Source organism: Cyprinodon tularosa, unplaced genomic scaffold (genome assembly GCF_016077235.1).
Source record: "Cyprinodon tularosa strain WSP-4 unplaced genomic scaffold, ASM1607723v1 ctg70, whole genome shotgun sequence".
NCBI classification, from domain to species: domain Eukaryota; kingdom Metazoa; phylum Chordata; class Actinopteri; order Cyprinodontiformes; family Cyprinodontidae; genus Cyprinodon; species Cyprinodon tularosa.
Window position 1 is genome coordinate 4,873,757 of NW_024039452.1, and position 19,485 is coordinate 4,893,241.

At 41.7% G+C, this 19,485-nt stretch overlaps 1 protein-coding gene across 2 annotated transcripts; it reads left to right on the top strand.

Moving 5' to 3' along the window:
* The first annotated feature begins 1,532 nt into the window (after positions 1 to 1,532).
* Positions 1,533 to 19,094, top strand: tspan5a (tetraspanin 5a). 2 transcript variants are annotated; one of them, XM_038268458.1, is made up of 11 exons: positions 1,533 to 1,926; positions 4,527 to 4,577; positions 4,849 to 4,995; positions 5,085 to 5,255; positions 8,577 to 8,702; positions 8,800 to 8,847; positions 8,966 to 9,082; positions 9,159 to 9,220; positions 14,414 to 14,504; positions 18,376 to 18,413; positions 18,489 to 19,094. In XM_038268458.1, the coding sequence occupies exons 1-9, from the start codon at positions 1,846 to 1,848 to the stop codon at positions 14,484 to 14,486; spliced, it is 876 nt and encodes a 291-aa protein (XP_038124386.1). In that variant the 5' UTR covers positions 1,533 to 1,845; the 3' UTR covers positions 14,487 to 14,504; positions 18,376 to 18,413; positions 18,489 to 19,094. The 2 variants fall into 2 exon arrangements, with proteins under 2 accessions (XP_038124386.1, XP_038124387.1); XM_038268459.1 differs by lacking the exon at positions 14,414 to 14,504 and having other exon boundaries at positions 1,535 to 1,926.
* Positions 19,095 to 19,485: the final 391 nt, after the last annotated feature.

Below are 19,485 nucleotides of genomic sequence, written 5' to 3' on the forward strand. Positions count from 1 at the left end.
TGGTGCATTTATTTTACTTTAGTTACTTGAGTAACTTTTTAAAATATATAGATTAAGGGTTCAACTTTTTCATTTTACTAAAGTACTGCTCTTGTTAAAGTATCGTGACTCTGATTTGAGTTAAATTTCTCGCAACTGCTAAATATTTGAAACTTTATTAATCTAACACTAGGGAAATTAGACTTAGATTTATTTTTTCCATTTCTAAAGAAAAAGAAATTCCGTTAAAAAAAATGAAATTGTCTAGAGTTTTTTTTTAAAGTGCAGCCTTGAAAACAATAATAAATACATTTAAATAAAAGTAATATAAACATGTGACTGTGTATCTGCAGTCCTAACATTATTTTTTTTTCTTTCTTTTAAATAAAATAACCCATTTTATATAACATTTATCATGTGATGGCAGTGGGGAAGAAGCTGCTGCCCTGCATTGAATATCCAGAGGGCAGCAGGGAGAACAGTCCATGGTGGGGGGTGAGGGGTCAGTGATGATGTCACGGGCTCGGGACACGCAGCGCTGGGATGAAATGTCTTTAATCGAGGGAAGAGGAGCCCCCATGATCCTCTCTGCTGTTCTCACCTTCTTCCAGTCTGAGGCGCTGCAGCCTCCACACCACACAGTGAGACAAGGGGTGCATTGAAGCCCAGGTATTCCAGTTTGCTCATCAGATGCTGTGGAATGATGGTGTTTTTAATTAACTTAAAATTAAATTAACTCTCTGTATTACGCCCATCTCGCTGGGAAGCAGTGGGCAGCCATTGTGCGGCACCTGGGGAGCAGTGTGGGGTTAAGGGTCTTGCTCAGGGACCCAGAGTGGCAGTGGGGTTTGAACTCAGAACCTCTGGGCCCTAACCACTAGGCCACCACTCCCCCTTTGATATCGTAAATATTCTTTATCCTTTCCTATCAAGTATTCATTACCTACTGTAAGGATTAGTTTTGTGTATTTATGTTAAAAGAAAATTGGATTAAAAAGAAAATGTGTGATATTTTCATTTTTGTTCTATCATGTTATTTTTTGTGTTTTCTTTATTTTTATTAGATACATTAAATAAACAGAATTATCACATAACTATGTCTGATTACAAACTTTTAATAATTAAATAAGATATTATGATAAAAAACAGTTACTCATTAATTTTTATCAAGTACTTTTTACTCTTCCTTCAGTAATTTATTGAACAACTTTCTACTTTTTTGGTCGATTTTATTTTTCATAACCACATACAAGTAATATTTGTCGTGACTGCTCTCTGGTGGACACAGTCTGTAACTGCAATACCTGAATACTGTACTAATAGAAATGGTCTTAAAAATTTCTTTCCCAGCAGTGTTTGGTCATAAATAATAACAATAATAATAAATCATTGTATCCACTTCCAGAAAATGACTGCCAACATATTAATGTGGTTGAATTTCATTTTTTCATTAAAATATATGCTTTTATTAGCGTAATCCAAACCGGAAGTCCTTCACTTTGTCTGTGATGTGATTGGCCGGCTGCCACGCTCTTTAACCACTTCACCCTCCAATCACACACGACCTTCCCCAGCAACGTCACCGCCTCCTATCTGTGTAATTTAGCCCGAATAGCGGACCGACGCTCAGGATTGAGCGATATCGGCGCTGAACTCTGGCCGATAGGTGCTTCTTCCGTCCTGTGTCAGAGAACCGGGTCGTCCCCGCGGCTCCGCCATGTCTCCTCGGCGGCTCTGAGCGGACCCCGGAAGCGGACAAAGGAGATGCTTCCCCCGAGCGCTGAACCTGTTCCCTCCGGTCCGACACAAAGCCTGTAAAGCAGGCCGTGGTTCTCCTCTCCAGTCTCCGGCGGATGATGCTTAAACATGTCGGGGAATCATTTCAAAGGCCACGAAGTCAGCTGCTGCATCAAATACTTTATTTTTGGCTTCAACATCCTGTTCTGGGTAAGAAACCCCCTTATTGTCACCGCTGTATTGGGGGGGGCGGTATTGTCTCCGTTAGATTGGGGGGGTGGGGGGTAGCTGCAGGTGTTTCGCTCAGATTGGGGCCCCTGTTAGTTGATGTCCGGACAGAAGCAGCTGTTCCTGCAAACACGCAGCAGCTAATCGGCTTTCAGTGATAATGAGAGCTGAGCGCTGACACAGCTCAACCTGCTCTACCCCACGCCTCCGTGGACAGCACCCCACGGCTGCCAGCTCCACGCAGGGACGCTGCTGGGGTCCTCAGACACTGGGGGGCTGCAGCCCACCCCCCCATCTACTGTTTTTTTCTCTCATTAGAGGCTTAAATTGTTATAAAACTATAAAGAACATGTTGTACCGGCCGCCTAAGATGAGCTTTAAATAACTATCTAACTCTAACTAACCATTATTTTGCAAATTGATTAATCTGTTGATTATTGTTTCAATTAATTAATTAACTTTTTAGAAATTAAAGGAAAAGTCCGCTCATATTCAGAATTCAAACTTCTGAAAGTACTTTAAATATGAAATTATTCCATACTGTTCAATAAATAAGTGTTATTAATTGAGAGTAATTTTCATTTGAATGTGCTTTACTGGAGGCATCCATGTTTGTCAAAGAACACTACTGCCACCTACTGGTTAGTGACGTCACGGTGCGGTATCGGCTGTTCAAGTCCCAGTGCTGTATCTGGTGTTTGTCACAACGCGCTATTATCCAAGGCTACGTTCACAGTGCAGGCCTTGATGCTCAATTCCGATTTTTTGTAAAATCCGATTTTTTTTGCGTTGCCGTTCACATTTCTAAATATATGCGACTTGTATGTGATATACTGTGTGAACTGCATTCATACAACGCAAGTGTCCGGCTCGTAGCGATTGCCAGTGTGTTAAAACCAAAAAAAAAAAAAAAATCACTCAAAAATAAATTACCGATAAATAAATTTTAAAAAGACAATCGAAATCCCTCTTGCGTTTGTCAGCCAATGGTAGCAAAGGAGCGCTCTGATGCTAACAGTATTAGCCAATCAGAAGAAGAAGGGGGCGGGTGCTGTTCGTGCGTTTGGGCACACTACGCGTTTGCCGGGAGCTACGGCAGCGGCTGATGGACCAGCGTCGATAACTGACCGTCTATTCGGGTTTAAAATAAGGGTTTGTGCTTTCCTCTCCGAACACGACCTCTCATTCACACTCGATATATCCGAGTTCGGATCAGTTAACCAGGCCGAGCTCGGTTCTGATGACCGTTTACACATCACGCTATCTCGGTTCCTCGACTCTTTGCCTCCTAGTGACGATCTGCGGTATTACTGCCAGTATTAAAGGAGGAAATCAAGCAGTTGGTGGCGGTAATGCACCAAAAGTTGTTTGCCAACCGCCATAAAACACAAGAAGAAGAAGAAGAAGAAGGAGGGAATCAAGCAAATCAAAATGGCGGCGCCCGTCACATTCAGGAAGTTATGCTTGATTATTATTGCTGTACTTCGGTGTTATTATTTAAAATGTTGCGTGGAGAAGATCTCGATTGTTCAGTTTGCTTTCCATTTACACACGATAAGTTATCTCAGTTACTGAGCTCGGACCGGTCTCGGCACGGTTTTTCAAGGGTAGGGTAAATGGGGTATTTGTTATCCGAGAACCGAGCCAGAACCGAACCGAGCCCTACTGATGAGCTAGTACCAGTTTATCGCGGTTTGATTGTGTCTGGCGTGGCGTTCGCTTTAGTTAGCTCGGTCTGGTTGTGTCTAGCTCTGTTCAGTTCAGTTTGCTTTCCATTTACACACGATAAGTTATCTCAGTTACTGAGCTCGGACCGGTCTCGGCACGGTTTTTCAAGGGTAGGGTAAATGGGGTATTTGTTATCCGAGAACCGAGCCAGAACCGAACCGAGCCCTACTGATGAGCTAGTACCAGTTTATCGCGGTTTGATTGTGTCTGGCGTGGCGTTCGCTTTAGTTAGCTCGGTCTGGTTGTGTCTAGCTCGGTTCAGTTCAGTTTGCTTTCCATTTACACACGATAAGTTATCTCAGTTACTGAGCTCGGACCGGTCTCGGCACGGTTTTTCAAGGGTAGGGTAAATGGGGTATTTGTTATCCGAGAACCGAGCCAGAACCGAACCGAGCCCTACTGATGAGCTAGTACCAGTTTATCGCGGTTTGATTGTGTCTGGCGTGGCGTTCGCTTTAGTTAGCTCGGTCTGGTTGTGTCTAGCTCGGTTCAGTTCAGTTTGCTTTCCATTTACACACGATAAGTTATCTCAGTTACTGAGCTCGGACCGGTCTCGGCACGGTTTTTCAAGGGTAGCGTAAATGGGGTATATGATTCACTTCTGCCATCTTCTGGACGTTTTTGGTATTGGATTTTCAAAAGTCAAATTTAGTCTACAATCATTCATGGAATCATTCACCCACACCCTCTAATTTAATTCTGAATATGAGCGTACTTTTCCTTTAAAAATAATAGCTGTGAAGCAGATGCAGCTTAGTGCAAGCTGAGGCGTAACTGAGGGGATATTTCTTACTTTTCCTGTCATTCTGCATCTGTGCGTTCTCCACTAATCAGAGGTGGCTGGTGTCTTGCAGCTGCTGGGCATGGCCTTGGTGGGGATCGGACTGTGGGCTTGGAGTGAGAAGGTGAGCTTCTTATTTAGCCAATTAAACTGGAAAGGAAGTCGGTCTAATGCGTCTTGTTTGATATTAGGAGCGTAAAAAATGCTAAGCTAACAGTTATTATCTGTGATGTTGGTTTTTTGAGTTTTAGAGGTTGGTTTCTGGTTTGACTGGAACCAGTTTCCCTCCAGGCTGATGCCGTCATCCGGGGCGGTTTTCTGTCACTTTGACTTTTCGCCAAACATTCGTTGAAGGAGGCACAGCTGCATGAATCACAGTGTTCTCTCCTCCCCAGGGGGTTCTGTCCAACATCTCATCCATCACCGACCTGGGGGGGCTGGACCCCGTGTGGCTCTTCATGGTGGTGGGAGGGGTCATGTTCATCCTGGGCTTCGCCGGCTGCATCGGAGCTCTTCGGGAAAACACGTTTTTGCTTAAGTTTGTATGTTCCGTTCTGCGAGATGGAAGATCAGACCCGGAAAAGTGGCTGTTTGGTGTCTGTTTCTGATTCGTGGGTTCTGCTTGTTCTAGTTCTCCGTGTTCCTGGGAATCATCTTTTTCCTGGAGTTGACGACAGGGGTCCTGGCCTTTGTTTTTAAGGACTGGATTAAGGACCAACTTAACCTGTTCATCAACAACAACATCCGGGCTTATAGGGACGACATCGACCTACAGAACCTCATCGATTTCACTCAGGAATATGTGAGTCCTGTTATAGTTTTCTTCACAAATAACCTTTTATAATCTGGATTTTCCAGCCATCTCCATGGCTACGTTCTCACTGCAGGCCTGGAGGCTCAATTCAGATTTTTTTGTTAAATACGATTTTTTTTTGCACTGCGGTTCAAATTTCCAAATATATGCGACTTGCATTGTATGAATGCAGTTCACACAGGAGATCACATACAAGTGTCCCGCATGCGCAGTAGAGGACCAAATGACGTCACAGGCCTGCGTGCTATATGTTTAGATGGTAGTGCTGGATAGGGGTGTGAATAATAATCGTTTTGTATCGATGCATCGATCCAACAGCCGACGATCCGATGCATCGACACGTCCGCAAGAGAATCATGTCTTTTTATTTCTTCCGGTCTATTTTTATCCATTTGCTCCTGGGTGTAATTCTCCTCCCGTGCTGCGGTGGCGCTAAACCTATTTTGCCCTCCTACCTCGCTTCCTGGTTATACTCTTACAGCAGTGTGTCGCAGTGAGCTTGATGCAGACATTTTTGATTTATGCTCAATATTGAAGCGTGGTCTGCGCTACACGCTGTGGGTCTAGATACGGCCGAGGCGGCGAGGAAGTGGGGGCGAGTTTAGTCCGACGACGGAGGGACATGAGGGCCAAAAAGAGCGAAGATCCTGGTGGAAAAAGGGTCCCAGCGTTCTCGCGCACCTCGCTCTTCTAGCGGGTCAAACTTCTCGAGTTGTTTTCCGCAATTTCGGTCATAAAAACAAAACAAGCCGGCCTCCTGTCAGCGGCACTGTCTGCCGTCAGCTACAATCTGGGAGAGGAGCAGCAGAGCGTCCGTGGAGGGGGCGGAACATCTGGAGCCGAGGTATTGCATTGCAATCATTGCACTGATTTTGTGCAGGATTCTTTGATGCAACTTTTCTAGTTGCATGCATAACAATATTACAGCTTAGGGATGCACGATATTGGGATTTTGGCCGATATCCGATATGCCGATATTTTAAAACTCATGTAGCCGATAACCGATATCGATACCGATGTTAAAGCTGGACAAAAATAAGTAGTCATTGAAAAAAGCAGTTTTGTTATCCATTTCTGACACTTTGAAAAATAATATACTCAAATATATTTTCATATGCTGATATCAAATTGATTTTTAAAAACGCAGTATCGATCTATTTTACTTTCGAAATCTCGTGAAATTTTATCGTTCTGTAACAAACTCTCGTGACATTTTGCAAATTCTTGTGAGATTTTGTTAGTAAAATAGATCGATACCGCGTCAATATATCAACATATAAAAATATGGCAACATTTCGTGAATTTTCGGGGGATTTCGTAGCATAACGATGACATATAGCAATATTTCATTAGTAAAAGAGATTGATATGTTGTTTTTAAATGGCAATATATCAGCATAGGATGATATTGGGATATTTTAATGTATCAATATTTTTTCCCTCGTCTTTAGAAGTTTTTAAGTCTGTAAAAAAGAAGTTTTTGAGGAAGAAGTAGTATTTTTTTTTTTTTTTTTTTTTAGACTTTAGAAACTCAGAAGCTGATCAAATATCGGGTTAAATATCGGTGGGGTGGCCGATGTATGATATTCAGTTTTATGGCCGATACCGATAGGGGGCCGATTATATCGTGCATCCCTATTACAGCTTTCAATAATTTATTTCAAATTTGAAACATTGTCTAGCCTGTAAGGTGTAAAAAAAAAAAGAAAAAAGTGAGCCAATTAATCGAATCGAATCGTGGTGTATTCTTGAGTATCGAAAATAATCGAATCGTTGGGTCAGGAAATCGATACTGAATCGAATCGCCATGATGGATGTGATTTACCCTCGAAGGGCTGGAGCACATCTAGCGATCTTTCCCAAACATAAAAACTCAATCGTTTCAAGATGGTTAAACATAAATACTGCTCTCGGCATCATCGTCCGCCATGATTGTTGTTTCTCTTGCCACTTCTTCATAGCAAGACCCAGAATAGTGACCTTTTGTTGGGTATGAATGGTGTCCGGGTCAGATGAATGCGACCAACAAAAAGCCTTGTTATGATAAGAAAACATGCGAATTGTACCGAAAACAGGTCCACCCCTTTCATAATGGGGAGTCGTTAAAGGAATAGTACACCCAAAACATGATTAGCCTTCATTTTCTACTCACCCCCATGCTGAACAACACTCTGGAGTACTTTTTTTTGATATCTCAAATGCATCTGGAGATCTGGAAGGCTTCTTGCTGTCTGCTGACATTCAAATAATGGAGGTCTATGGCGCCCGAGGCAGAAAGGTCCATAAAAGTCCACAAAAAACGTGTCAATATTCCTCCATACTGCTCGTCCAATGTATTCCAAGTGTCCTGAGTGGGTAGCGTCCATAATTTACTCGAAACGAAGTCATTTAGAATGTTTTTAGAGCATAAACAGTAGTGTATAGGATTTCCTAAAAGCGCGTTCACGAGTCTACGGAAACCGCGGCAGTCCAAACCAGATGAAAGTGCGCATTCAGCGTCTGCTCTGCCGATAATGCAAGCGTAGAAGAAGAAATGTGCTGTTTACCTGTGCAAAGAAAGAAACAACGAAAGAAAAATGTCTGAGGACTTCAGTGTTGAGGACGAGCATGAGTTCTTTGCCGAGCTGAATGCGCACTTTCATCTGGTTTGGTCTGCCACGGTTTCCATAGACTGTGAACGCGCTTTCAGGAAATCCTATACACTACTGTTTATGCTCTAAAAACATTCTAAATGACTTCGTTTCGAGTAAATTATGGACGCTACCCACTCAGGACACTTGGAATACATTGGACGAGCAGTATGGAGGAATATTGACACGTTTTTTGTGGACTTTTATGGACCTTTCTGCCTCGGGCGCCATAGACCTCCATTATTTGAATGTCAGCAGACAGCAAGAAGCCTCCCAGATCTCCACATGCATTTGAGATATCAAAAAAGTACTCCAGAGTGTTGTTCGGCATGGGGGTGAGTAGAAAATGAAGGCTAATCATGTTTTGGGTGTACTATTCCTTTAAGCCGCAATGTTTTTTTTTTTTTATTACCAGAAAATATCAGAAAGTAGCGCCTTGGTTTGCGCCCCTTTCTCACAGTTGTAGAGGAGACTTTCATGGGCGCAGACAAAGGGTCTGCATAGTGTAGCCTGAGAGGCATGGTGTCATGGCACCTTTCACCATTCCGATGTTGGTTTTCTAAGCAACAGTGTGACGGGGGACTTGGAACGAGACGTGGAGCCACACAGTAAATGTCGTTTCAGTATTTTTGACCCGATATGTCAGGAGTTTTTAACTTGTCTTCCCTGCCTGACTGTAGTGGGAGTGCTGCGGTGCGTTTGGAGCCGACGACTGGAACCTGAACATCTACTTTAACTGTACTGATGGGAACCCCAGTCGGGAGAAGTGTGGCGTTCCCTTCTCCTGCTGCACCAAGGACCCAGCGGTACCGTTTCTGACTATGCACCGGTGCAATTACTCATGCGCCAAAACTGACTCTAGTTCCATTGTTTTGTTTTTACATTTACATGTTTTGTCTGTAGGAGGATGTGATCAACACCCAGTGTGGATACGACATCAGAGCCAAACCAGTAAGTTAGACGGTTATGCTGGATTCCTGGTCTCCAGTAGAACAGTTCATGTCTGCAGAGCATTTAGTGGTTACCGATGAGAGATGAAAACACTGAAGATACTCGCACGTGTTCACAGGACTCGGAGCAGAAGGACTACATCAACGTTAAAGGCTGCGTCCCCCAGTTCGAGAAGTGGCTCCAGGACAACCTCACCTTGGTGGCGGGGATCTTCATCGGCGTGGCTTTGTTGCAGGTTGGCTTCTTTCCTTGCCTTCTTAGGAACGTACTTCTCCTTTCATCAAACGTGAACGGTTCGCTTTCGTCCACAGATTTTTGGGATTTGTCTGGCCCAGAACTTAGTGAGCGACATCGAGGCCGTGAGGGCGAGCTGGTGAGACTCCTTCAACCTTTTTTTCCTGCTTTAAGTTCTCATTATCATTCCTAAGCCCACCTAACCAGCTACAGTCAAACATTTACATGCAGTCATAAGTTTCACATTGACCTTTTGCTTTTAGTTAAAATACCGTATTTTCACGACCATAAGGCGCACCGTACTAAAAGGCGCACTCTCAGTTATGTGTCCCATTTCTGTATTTAACACACACATGAGGCGCACCGGACTATAGGGCGCATTTTTTATATACAGGTACATGTCCTCTACTACCTTTAAATACCTCTACTGCGTATTTAAAAATACAGCGGGGGCAAAACTGAGTATGACTGTGCTTTATTCATGTATTTATTACAAAGTATTAATCAAACCTGCGAGCTGGCCATGAGACAGACACATCGCAGATGACACAGCGCTGTGATCACTCCTAAATTAACTTAAAATCCTGAAACCTGCTGACGGAATATGTTCGCTTTTATTGCCGGTATCCTGGTGCCTGCAGCTAAAATTATTTAGATGAAAAACACCTGCCAGCAGCCGCGGTGAACCCCAGGCTGCCCAGCCTACAGGCTGCTGATGAAGAGATTTCTGCTGTCGGCGCACCGCTGGTATGTGGGGGTCTGAGCGCCTCCGACAGAAATAGATAATCTGGATGAACTGACTGCAATTATTAAGTTTTCAGGTGGACTTTCTCACTTAAAAACATATTAAAACTACTTTATTCCCACTGATCACAGCAAATATAGCTGCAAGATTTAGATTATTTAGATGAAAAAACACCTGCCAGCCACCGCGATGAAGAGGAGGAGACGCGCCGGGGATGCTGTTGAATTAAGTTTTCAGGGAGAAAAATACAGCGGGAGCAAAACTGAGTATGATTGTGCTTTATTCATGTATTTATTACAAAGTATTAATCAAACCCATCAAAGTCATCATCCTCTGTTTCTGAATAAAACAGCTGCGCTAAATCAGACATGCCAGTTTCCCCTTCTTCGCTGTCAGTCACTTTCCGTGCAGCGTGGCTCCTCAGAAATAATGCCGGCTTTTGCGAAAGCTTGAACAATAGAGCCAGCAGACACGTTAGTCCAAGCATCTATAATCCATCCGCAAACGGTGGCGTAACTTGCCCGGCGCTGCCTTCTTATCCTGAAACTGTGGTCTCCGTCGGTCATCCATCGCTCCCACGCCGCTCGCAGCCTTACTTCGAACGGCTGCTTCACACCGATGTCGAGCGGTTGAAGCTCCTTTGTCAGACCCCCGGGATAACGGCGAGCACAGCGTTCATTTGATTCACCTTTTTTTCACATCGGCTGTGAGATGGGCACGCAGCGATGGTGATGCGTGGAAAAAACCACCTGGTCTCCTCACATACACCTGCCTCAGCCACGCAACCATCCAGCCTTTTCCATTTGCGTTAATATCATATGTCATCAGAGCGCTGTGTCTGTCTCGCTGGCAGCTCCCAGATCAGCTTCTCTGATTGGTTGATGCGGCGCGTCCAGCAGCAAAACTTCAATTTTTCCATCTCGAGCAGCAGCAGCACGTTGGCGGTGCGTCAGATGCTTAAACGCTCCCGACGTGCTGCACCAAAATGCGCGTCAACCATTGACTTTGTTTTTCACATCAGCTGTGAGATGGGCACGCATGGAGTTACATATTAACAGCGATGGTGAGGGGTGGAAAAAAAACACCTGGTCTCCTTACATTCAGCCACTCTTTCATCATCTCCTCAATGAGGTGGTCTCAAAAGTCGCAGTTACAACACACATAAGGCGCACCGCACCATAGGGCGCACCGCACATTTTGAGGGAAAAAAAAGACGTTTAAGTGCGCCTTATAGTCGTGAAAATACGGTAGTTAAGTTACTAGTTTGAATTTGGTTGAATAAATGACCTCCTTTCCTGGCAGAATTGGTAACACTAGTTGGTTTTACTGGAAGAACCCAGGGTAGAATTTCCAAAGGTTTATTGTTGGCCTGCCTCATTTGTTCCAAGACCGGTTTTGAGGTTTGTTTGGGATTATTTTCTCACTGCTTCAAGCTTTGAACTATGCAGCTGTTAAGCTGAGGCTACCTTTAACAATTGGGAGGCTTATTATTCAATTTACTAATTATTTTGTTTAGTGGAGGCATATTACAGCTGAATGTTTGCACTAAAGCCCATCAGGAATAATAAAGTTATCTGAATCTGAGAAATCAAAAGTAAGACATGGTTGTCAAATTATTTTAGAACCATTTTTTTTTTTTTTTTTTATAATCCAACCTACCTTCTGTAAAACTTTTAATCAGACTTGTACATTTATGTTGTCTTAAAAGGATATCTAGGGCTGCGCAAAATCACGCTAACATTGAGCAGCCTGCATAACTTTTTAAACTTTTTTCCCCCTTTTTCAAATTCTCAATATACTTCTCAGTTTCTGTCGATACTGTATAATTCCAGTATTGTTGTAAAGTTTATAAAGCCTCAGAAATACTGCCAGGAATACCGCTGACAAACGTCTCTGCAGACTTATGAAAATTATTTCGATGGGTCTATGAAACTCTTCTAAAATAGAATTTTATAAACTATTTTGCTGGTTATGCTAATGGTTTCTATTTTTACATTTACTGGGATATTTTTCTTAACTGTTTCCACACTTATCTGAGAGGTGCTAACTAGCTTAGATTGAGTAGGCTACTTCCTTGTTTACCCCCTGTACAAATTCGCAGTATCATACCTCCATTGTTATTGTAAATATACACTAAGGGCTTTATTTACTATCAAACTAAGAAAAAACAAAGCCTAAAACACAAAAATAAATTATAAACTAACAAAATTTGTTAAGTCTTTCAAAAAAACCTTTGTATTAGGTATGCACGATATTGGGATTTTGGCCGATATCCGATATGCCGATATTTTAAAACTCGTGTAGCCGATAACCGATATCGATACTGATGTTAAAGCTGGACAAAAATAAGTAGTCATTGAAAATAGCAGTTTTGTTATCCATTTCTGACACTTTGAAAAATAATATACTCAAATATATTTTCATATGCTGATATCAAATAGATTTTTAAAATCGCGATATCGATCTATTTTACTTTCAAAATCTCGTGAAATTTCATCGTTCTGTAACAAACTCTCGTGATATTTTGCAAATTCTTGTGAGATTTTGTTAGTAAAATAGATCGATACCGCGTCAATATATCAACATATAAAAATATGGCAACATTTGGTGAATTTTCGGGGGATTTCGTAGCATAACGATGACATATAGCAATATTTCATTAGTAAAAGAGATTGATATGGTGTTTTTAAATGGCAATATATCAGCATATGAAGATATTGTGATATTTTAATGGATCAATATTTTTTCCCTCGTCTTTAGAAGTTTTTAAGGAAGAAGAAGTAGTATTTTTTTTTTTTTTTTTTTTTTAGACTTTAGAAACTCAGAAGCTGATCAAATATCGGTGGGGTGGCCGATGTCCGATATTCAGTTTTAAGGCCGATACCGATAGGGGGCCGATTATATCGTGCATCCCTAGTCGATACTGTATAATTCCAGTATTGTTGTAAAGTTTATAAAACCTCAGAAATACTGCCAGGAACACCGCTGACAAACGTCTCTGCAGACTTATGAAAATGATTTCGACGGGTCTATGAAACTCTTCTAAAATAGAATTTTATAAACTATTTTGCTGGTTATGCTAATGGTTTCTATTTTTACATTTACTGGGATATTTTTCTTAATTGTTTCCACACTTATCTGAGAGGTGATGGAGTAGGCTACTTCCTTGTTTACCTCCTGTACAAATTCACAGTATCAAATTGTTATTGTAAATATACACTAAGGGCTTTATTTACTATCAAACTAAGAAAAAACAAAGCCTAAAACACAAAAATAAAATATAAACTAACAAAAAACTAACAAAAAAAACCTTTGTATGCAACCAAACTGCATTTTGCATTTTCTGGGACATTTTTGGTAGTAATATTAGTATAGAAATAGTCTATAAATAAAATAAAAAAAAAATCAAATTATTTGTCCTATTAAAGGTTATAAGGCATGGTAAGGATAAAGATATTTTTTTTCACACTCTGTGCCAAATGTCAGCAGAAGGTGTAGAGTATTAATACAAAACTGAGTCGATTTATGGACGTTTTGAGCAAAAGCAGATTGCCAGTTGGAACATTATTGTGTACAGATAGCCTCATCTTTTAATATAACTACAAAATGTGTGACTGCAGCTGAAAATGTAATTGAAGCTATGGTGAACAACTGTTAAAGCCAAGGACAGCGATACTGGTGCTTCAGCAATTTTTTCCTTTCCTCTGAGGTAGCAGTTTGGGTCTGATGGTTGAAATGTGAGCTCAGTTTGAAGTTCAGAAGGACAATGATCCCAAACAAATTAAAACTAGGTTTTAGAATGAATAAAGCAGGTTTTTATAAAGCATTTAAAAAGCCAGACCCCACTCTAAAACAAAGAACCGTACTGCCGACATTAGGGCTGAAAATATATGTAAAAATAACATAAATATATATTATATATGAAAAAAAATACCTGTTTACTTATATTTTTTTAAATTTTTACCATTTGGAATTCATAGAAAAATAGCAAAGGTTTTTTTCTTTATTCCAGATTTTTTAGAATTTTTAGTTACAGCCCTAGTTTATCTTACATTTGACCAAAACAGTTTTTCTTTTAAAAGTTGATACTGGTTATTTTATCAGTATAACCGATCCCTGTTTTGTGCTGCCCATATTTTTTATTTATTCCATTAATTCTATCATTTTTGCTTTAGATTTCCTGTAATCCATAAAGAAATAAAAAAAAATTCTGAATGTTAATATTCAAGCTAGCATTTGAAATTTGTGGATTAGAGAAAAATTGAAAGAAAAACGTCAAGATCATTAAATCTTGAACACGTTTAAAGCACCATTAAAGCATTAATTATATGCCAATGCTAAACACGTTATCAACTGAAGCTTTACGTTAACATAATGTTAGCTAAAATTAATAAGTTAATTATTGATAAATCAGAGACGATTTGTTCCCCTTCGTCATTTAGCCTGTAGGGACGGTCTGTGTTTCTCGGACATCTGGTTTCCTTTCAGCTGCTAATTACTACCTCGTTTAATGGACGACTAGAGAGTAAAAGGTTAATCTAACTTTTCCATTCAAACCATCATTCTTCCTCCTCCATGCCTCATCAGGGTGCCCCCCCCTCTGTCCATGCGCCGACCCCCACCATACACCTGCAAGAAATCATCGGCTTACTACTCATGAGACAGTCATGCACGCCATGTACGTGGGTTTGATGAGTCCATGGTAGATTCTACCCCGAGATGTTAGTTCAGCTTTAGAGTAGAGAGACCATTTGGGTTGTCTGAAGTCGGGCATACACTGTACCATTTTTTTCCGATCGTTGCACGCAGCTAAAGGAGGGTTTCGTCGTGAGTTCACAGCTCACGATGTATGTTCTCACGCTGTACGTCTAAAAACGTCGGACTCAGTTCCGCAGTGAGGCGGCGCTACTCTGACTCGTCTATCCGGAAGCCAAACGAGTAGAAGAGGAATATGGAGCTAACTAAAGTGAAACGCGCTGCCTCGGTAATTTGTGCTGAAAGTTCCAAAAAGAAAAGGCGACAACGTATTTGGACATGCTACCATGGTTATGGGTAGGGATTCACGATATTGGGATTTTGGCCGATATCCGATATGCCGATATTTTAAAACTCATGTAGCCGATAACCGATATCGATACTGATGTTAAAGCTGGACAAAAATAAGTAGTCATTGAAAATAGCAGTTTTGTTATCCATTTCTGACACTTTGAAAAATAATAAACTCAAATACACTATATTGCCAAAAGTATTTGCTCACCCATCCAAATTATTGGAATCAGGTGTTCCAATCACTTCCATGGCCACAGGTGTATAAATTCAAGCACCTAGGCATGCAGACTGTTTTTACAAACATTTGTGAAAGAATGGGTCGCTCTCAGGAGCTCAGTGAATTCCAGCGTGGAACTGTGATAGGATGCCACCTGTGCAACAAATCCAGTCGTGAAATTTCCTCGCTCCTAAATATTCCACAGTCAACTGTCAGCTGTATTATAAGAAAATGGAAGTGTTTGGGAACGACAGCAACTCAGCCACGAAGTGGTAGGCCACGTAAACTGACGGAGCGGGGTCAGCGGATGCTGACGCGCATAGTGCGAAGAGGTCGCCAACTTTCTGCAGAGTCAATCACTACAGACCTCCAAACTTCATGTGGCCTTCAGATTAGCTCAAGAACAGTGCGCAGAGAGCTTCATGGAATGGGTTTCCATGGTCGAGCAGCTGCATCCAAGCCATACATCACCAAGTGCAATGCAAAGCGTCGGATGCGGTGGTGTAAAGCACGCCGCCACTGGACTCTTGAGCAGTGGAGACGCGTTCTCTGGAGTGACGAATCGCGCTTCTCCATCTGGCAATCTGATGGACGGGTCTGGGTTTGGCGGTTGCCAGGAGAACGGTACTTGTCTGACTGCATTGTGCCAAGTGTAAAGTTTGGTGGAGGGGGGATTATGGTGTGGGGTTGTTTTTCAGGAGCTGGGCTTGGCCCCTTAGTTCCAGTGAAAGGAACTCTGAATGCTTCAGCATACCAAGACATTTTGGACAATTCCATGCTCCCAACTTTGTGGGAACAGTTTGGAGCTGGCCCCTTCCTCTTCCAACATGACTGTGCACCAGTGCACAAAGCAAGGTCCATAAAGACATGGATGACAGAGTCTGGTGTGGATGAACTTGACTGGCCTGCACAGAGTCCTGACCTCAACCCGATAGAACACCTTTGGGATGAATTAGAGCGGAGACTGAGAGCCAGGCCTTCTCGTCCAACATCAGTGTGCGACCTCACAAATGCGCTTCTGGAAGAATGGTCAAAAATTCCCATAAACACACTCCTAAACCTTGTGGACAGCCTTCCCAGAAGAGTTGAAGCTGTTCTAGCTGCAAAGGGTGGACCGACGTCATATTGAACCCTATGGATTAGGAACGGGATGTCACTTAAGCTCATATGTGAGTCAAGGCAGGTGAGCAAATACTTTTGGCAATATAGTGTATATTTTCATATGATGATATCAAATTGATTTTTAAAAACGCGGTATCGATCTATTTTACTTTCAAAATCTCGTGAAATTTCATCGTTCTGTTACAAACTCTCGTGATATTTTGCAAATTCTTGTGCGATTTTGTTAGTAAAATAGATCGATACCGCGTCAATATATCAACATATAAAAATATGGCGACATTTCGTGAATTTTCGGGGGATTTCGTAGCATAACGATGACATATATCAATATTTCGTTAGTAAAAGAGATTGATATGGTGTTTTTAAATGGCAATATATCAGCATATGAAGATATTGGGATATTTTAATGTATCAATATTTTTTCCCTCGTCTTTAGAAGTTTTTAAGTCTGTAAAAAAGAAGTTTTTGAGGAAGAAGAAGAAGTATTTTAATTTTTTTTTTTTTTGGGACTTTAGAAACTCAGAAGCTGATCAAATATCGGGTTAAATATCGGTGGGGTGGCCGATGTCCGATATTCAGTTTTAAGGCCGATTATATCGTGCATCCCTAGTTCTGGGTTTTTGTCTGAGAGGAAGAAGAATCCTTGTTTGCCCGATGAGCGATTTGCCCATGACCACCTTACTATGGCCGACTAAATTTCAAACATGTTTTTCTCCCGATCTTACGATTTCTGATTCCTGGTCGTTAGAGTCTGATTGTCGCTCTTCACCCTCTGTACACTAAATGACGCACAATTAGGCTGAAAGTCAGCCTGATTGAAAAATTCTCGCATGACTGGCGAATCGGCCCAAAAAAGTCAAAGAAATAGTACAGTGTACGCCCGGTTTAAGAGATTTCTGAGCTCCACATTAACCTAAAACACTGGAAAAACAATCTAGAAATGAGTAAAAATAAGGGTAAATACACTTAAAGGCATACTATGCAACATTTTTCAGTTAATTAATGTGTTCCACGACGTTTTGGATGATTAAATGAGTCATTTCAGGTCGAACAAAGGTTTTCTCGGCCGCCCTGGTGGTCTGTAGGGGAAATACCGTACTTGCAATTGCACGAGCCCTCGGCCCGCACCCACAGGCTCAGAAGTTTCGTGCATCGCAAGAGTCGGTCTTGCTTTGCGGCGAGAACTGTTACACGCCCCCAGTGGAAGGCATGCTTGTTGCTATCGCAGTGGCGATATTTGTGCAGTTATGTCGGAACCAGCGAGAAAACAGCGAAAGCCCAAGTCGGAGCAGGCAAGAAAGAGGAAAAGGACTCTGGACAGAGAGAGGAGTCGTTCACGGGTGAACATAGGGCAAGCTTTTTCCGAATGTCGAGAGCTAAAAGAAAAAGAAGGCTGCAAGGCTGACGCGGACCTCGCGTTTCTGCTGGCTTGACGGAGAAACCAGGAGAACAGCTGTGCATATTTACGACAGTGCACTTTTACTTTCGCCCTCTGGGGGGAGCCTCGCTGGAAAATCAACACCGGTTGCATAGTATACCTTTAATGAGAAGTTTTTGAATAGGTTAATAAGATGGATTGAGTATTTTTACTCTTAAAATAAGATAATTAGATAATATGCACTTGAAATAAGACAATGGAATTGTTTTTCTCTTATTTTAAATTGAAATAATCTTGTTCCATTGGCAAAGTGTCTCACTTTTCTCCTCAATTCAAGAAAGAAAATGCACTTATTTTAAGAAAAAATGTATTTTTTTTGCTAATAAAAACATTTTTTGCAAAGTTTGGGTAATTTTTTTTTTATACAAATTTCTCATCATTTCAGCTAAGATTTGTCGATACACTTTGCCCAATCGGACCCTTGTTTGATTTTTCTGAGGCGACTGAGGGAGGAGTTCAGAAATCAGGGCGAGCCCCTGCTGCTGGACCTCCTACTCTGAGCTTTCAGAAGTTCTCTGTCTGTTTGTGGCCCTTTGTCCCTCAGCCTACTCTCTGAACCCGGCCCGGTTCAGTCTCTGAACCCGGCCCGGTTCAGTCTCTGAACCCGGCCCGCTCGCTCTCCCTGTGACCGTCTCCAAAGTTAACGTCACTTTTTGTCCGGCTGAAGGAGGCGATGACTTTTTGGTTTCATTTTCATCCAACTCCTCTTTTCTTCTCTTCCAGTTTCTTCACTTAGTTCTGGAGCAGCTTCCCTCTAACAGGTAAAGGTTTTACTTTTGCAACCATTTTAAATGTGGAATAACGTCATTTCTAACAGTTCTCTTCTTTTGGATCAGCACCAGTTTGGAACATGGTCCCCTGTGAGCACCGTCTGAGAACGTCACCAGTCACCCCCCTACTTTCCTACACTGAACCAGCACTCTTTTTTTTGTTTCTAAAGGCACTAAATATGTGGAAGGTTTTGTAAATAACCACTGTGCAACTACTCAACAAAGATGGCGGACAAGATTAAGATGACTGCAGTGTTCTACTTTTGATAGCTGCATCTAGTGGCTCTATAGTTTGTTTTTTCATTCGGCTCTCGGAGAAAACCGAAATAAAGATAAATAAGCATCTGAGACGACGACGTGCTGAATAGAAGCAATGCAGTATTAAAAGAAGAGACTGTTCCGATCGTTGCTACCGACCCAGAACAGTGGATCGATTCACACATGAAGTTTTTTTGCTTTACTAATGCAGTAAATATCCGCAAATGAAGCGTCACATTTGATCATGATGAGGAATGTCAATTTTTCCACATGCAAACCTGCAGTGGGTTTGGAAAAGATGTTTACTTATTAAAGGGAGAAAATGTGCTTCCTAAACCTTGGCTTTCATGCCAACCTTTAGATCAGACATCCTGCAGTTCCAATGAATTGCTTTAGGGGCAGTGTTGCTTTGAGAAGGGGAAAAAGCATGAAGAAGAAAGTCCGTCTTATTGGGTTTATGTTGGTAATCTAAGGATGTTTCGACCCTTTTGAAGCTTTTTATTTGTCTGTTCTCTTCAGATTTGCTTCTCTTATTCTCTCTTCCTGCTTTGGCTGATATGGGACAGGTAGACTTTAGGGTCCGAATGAACCGGTTAAAGCCTGGCAACTGAACTGTGCTAGGACATAGTTCCAGAGTTCACCTTCACTGACTGTATCCGCTCCACTTGAACACTGTAAAGATTTTCCTAAATGTTTCGTTTGAAAAAATCGGTAGAAACAAGTTAATTCTTACTGTAAAAAATATTCACAAGTGGCTGACTGTTAAAGTGGAGCAAATTCGTCATTTAACCAACTCTGGTGCCGT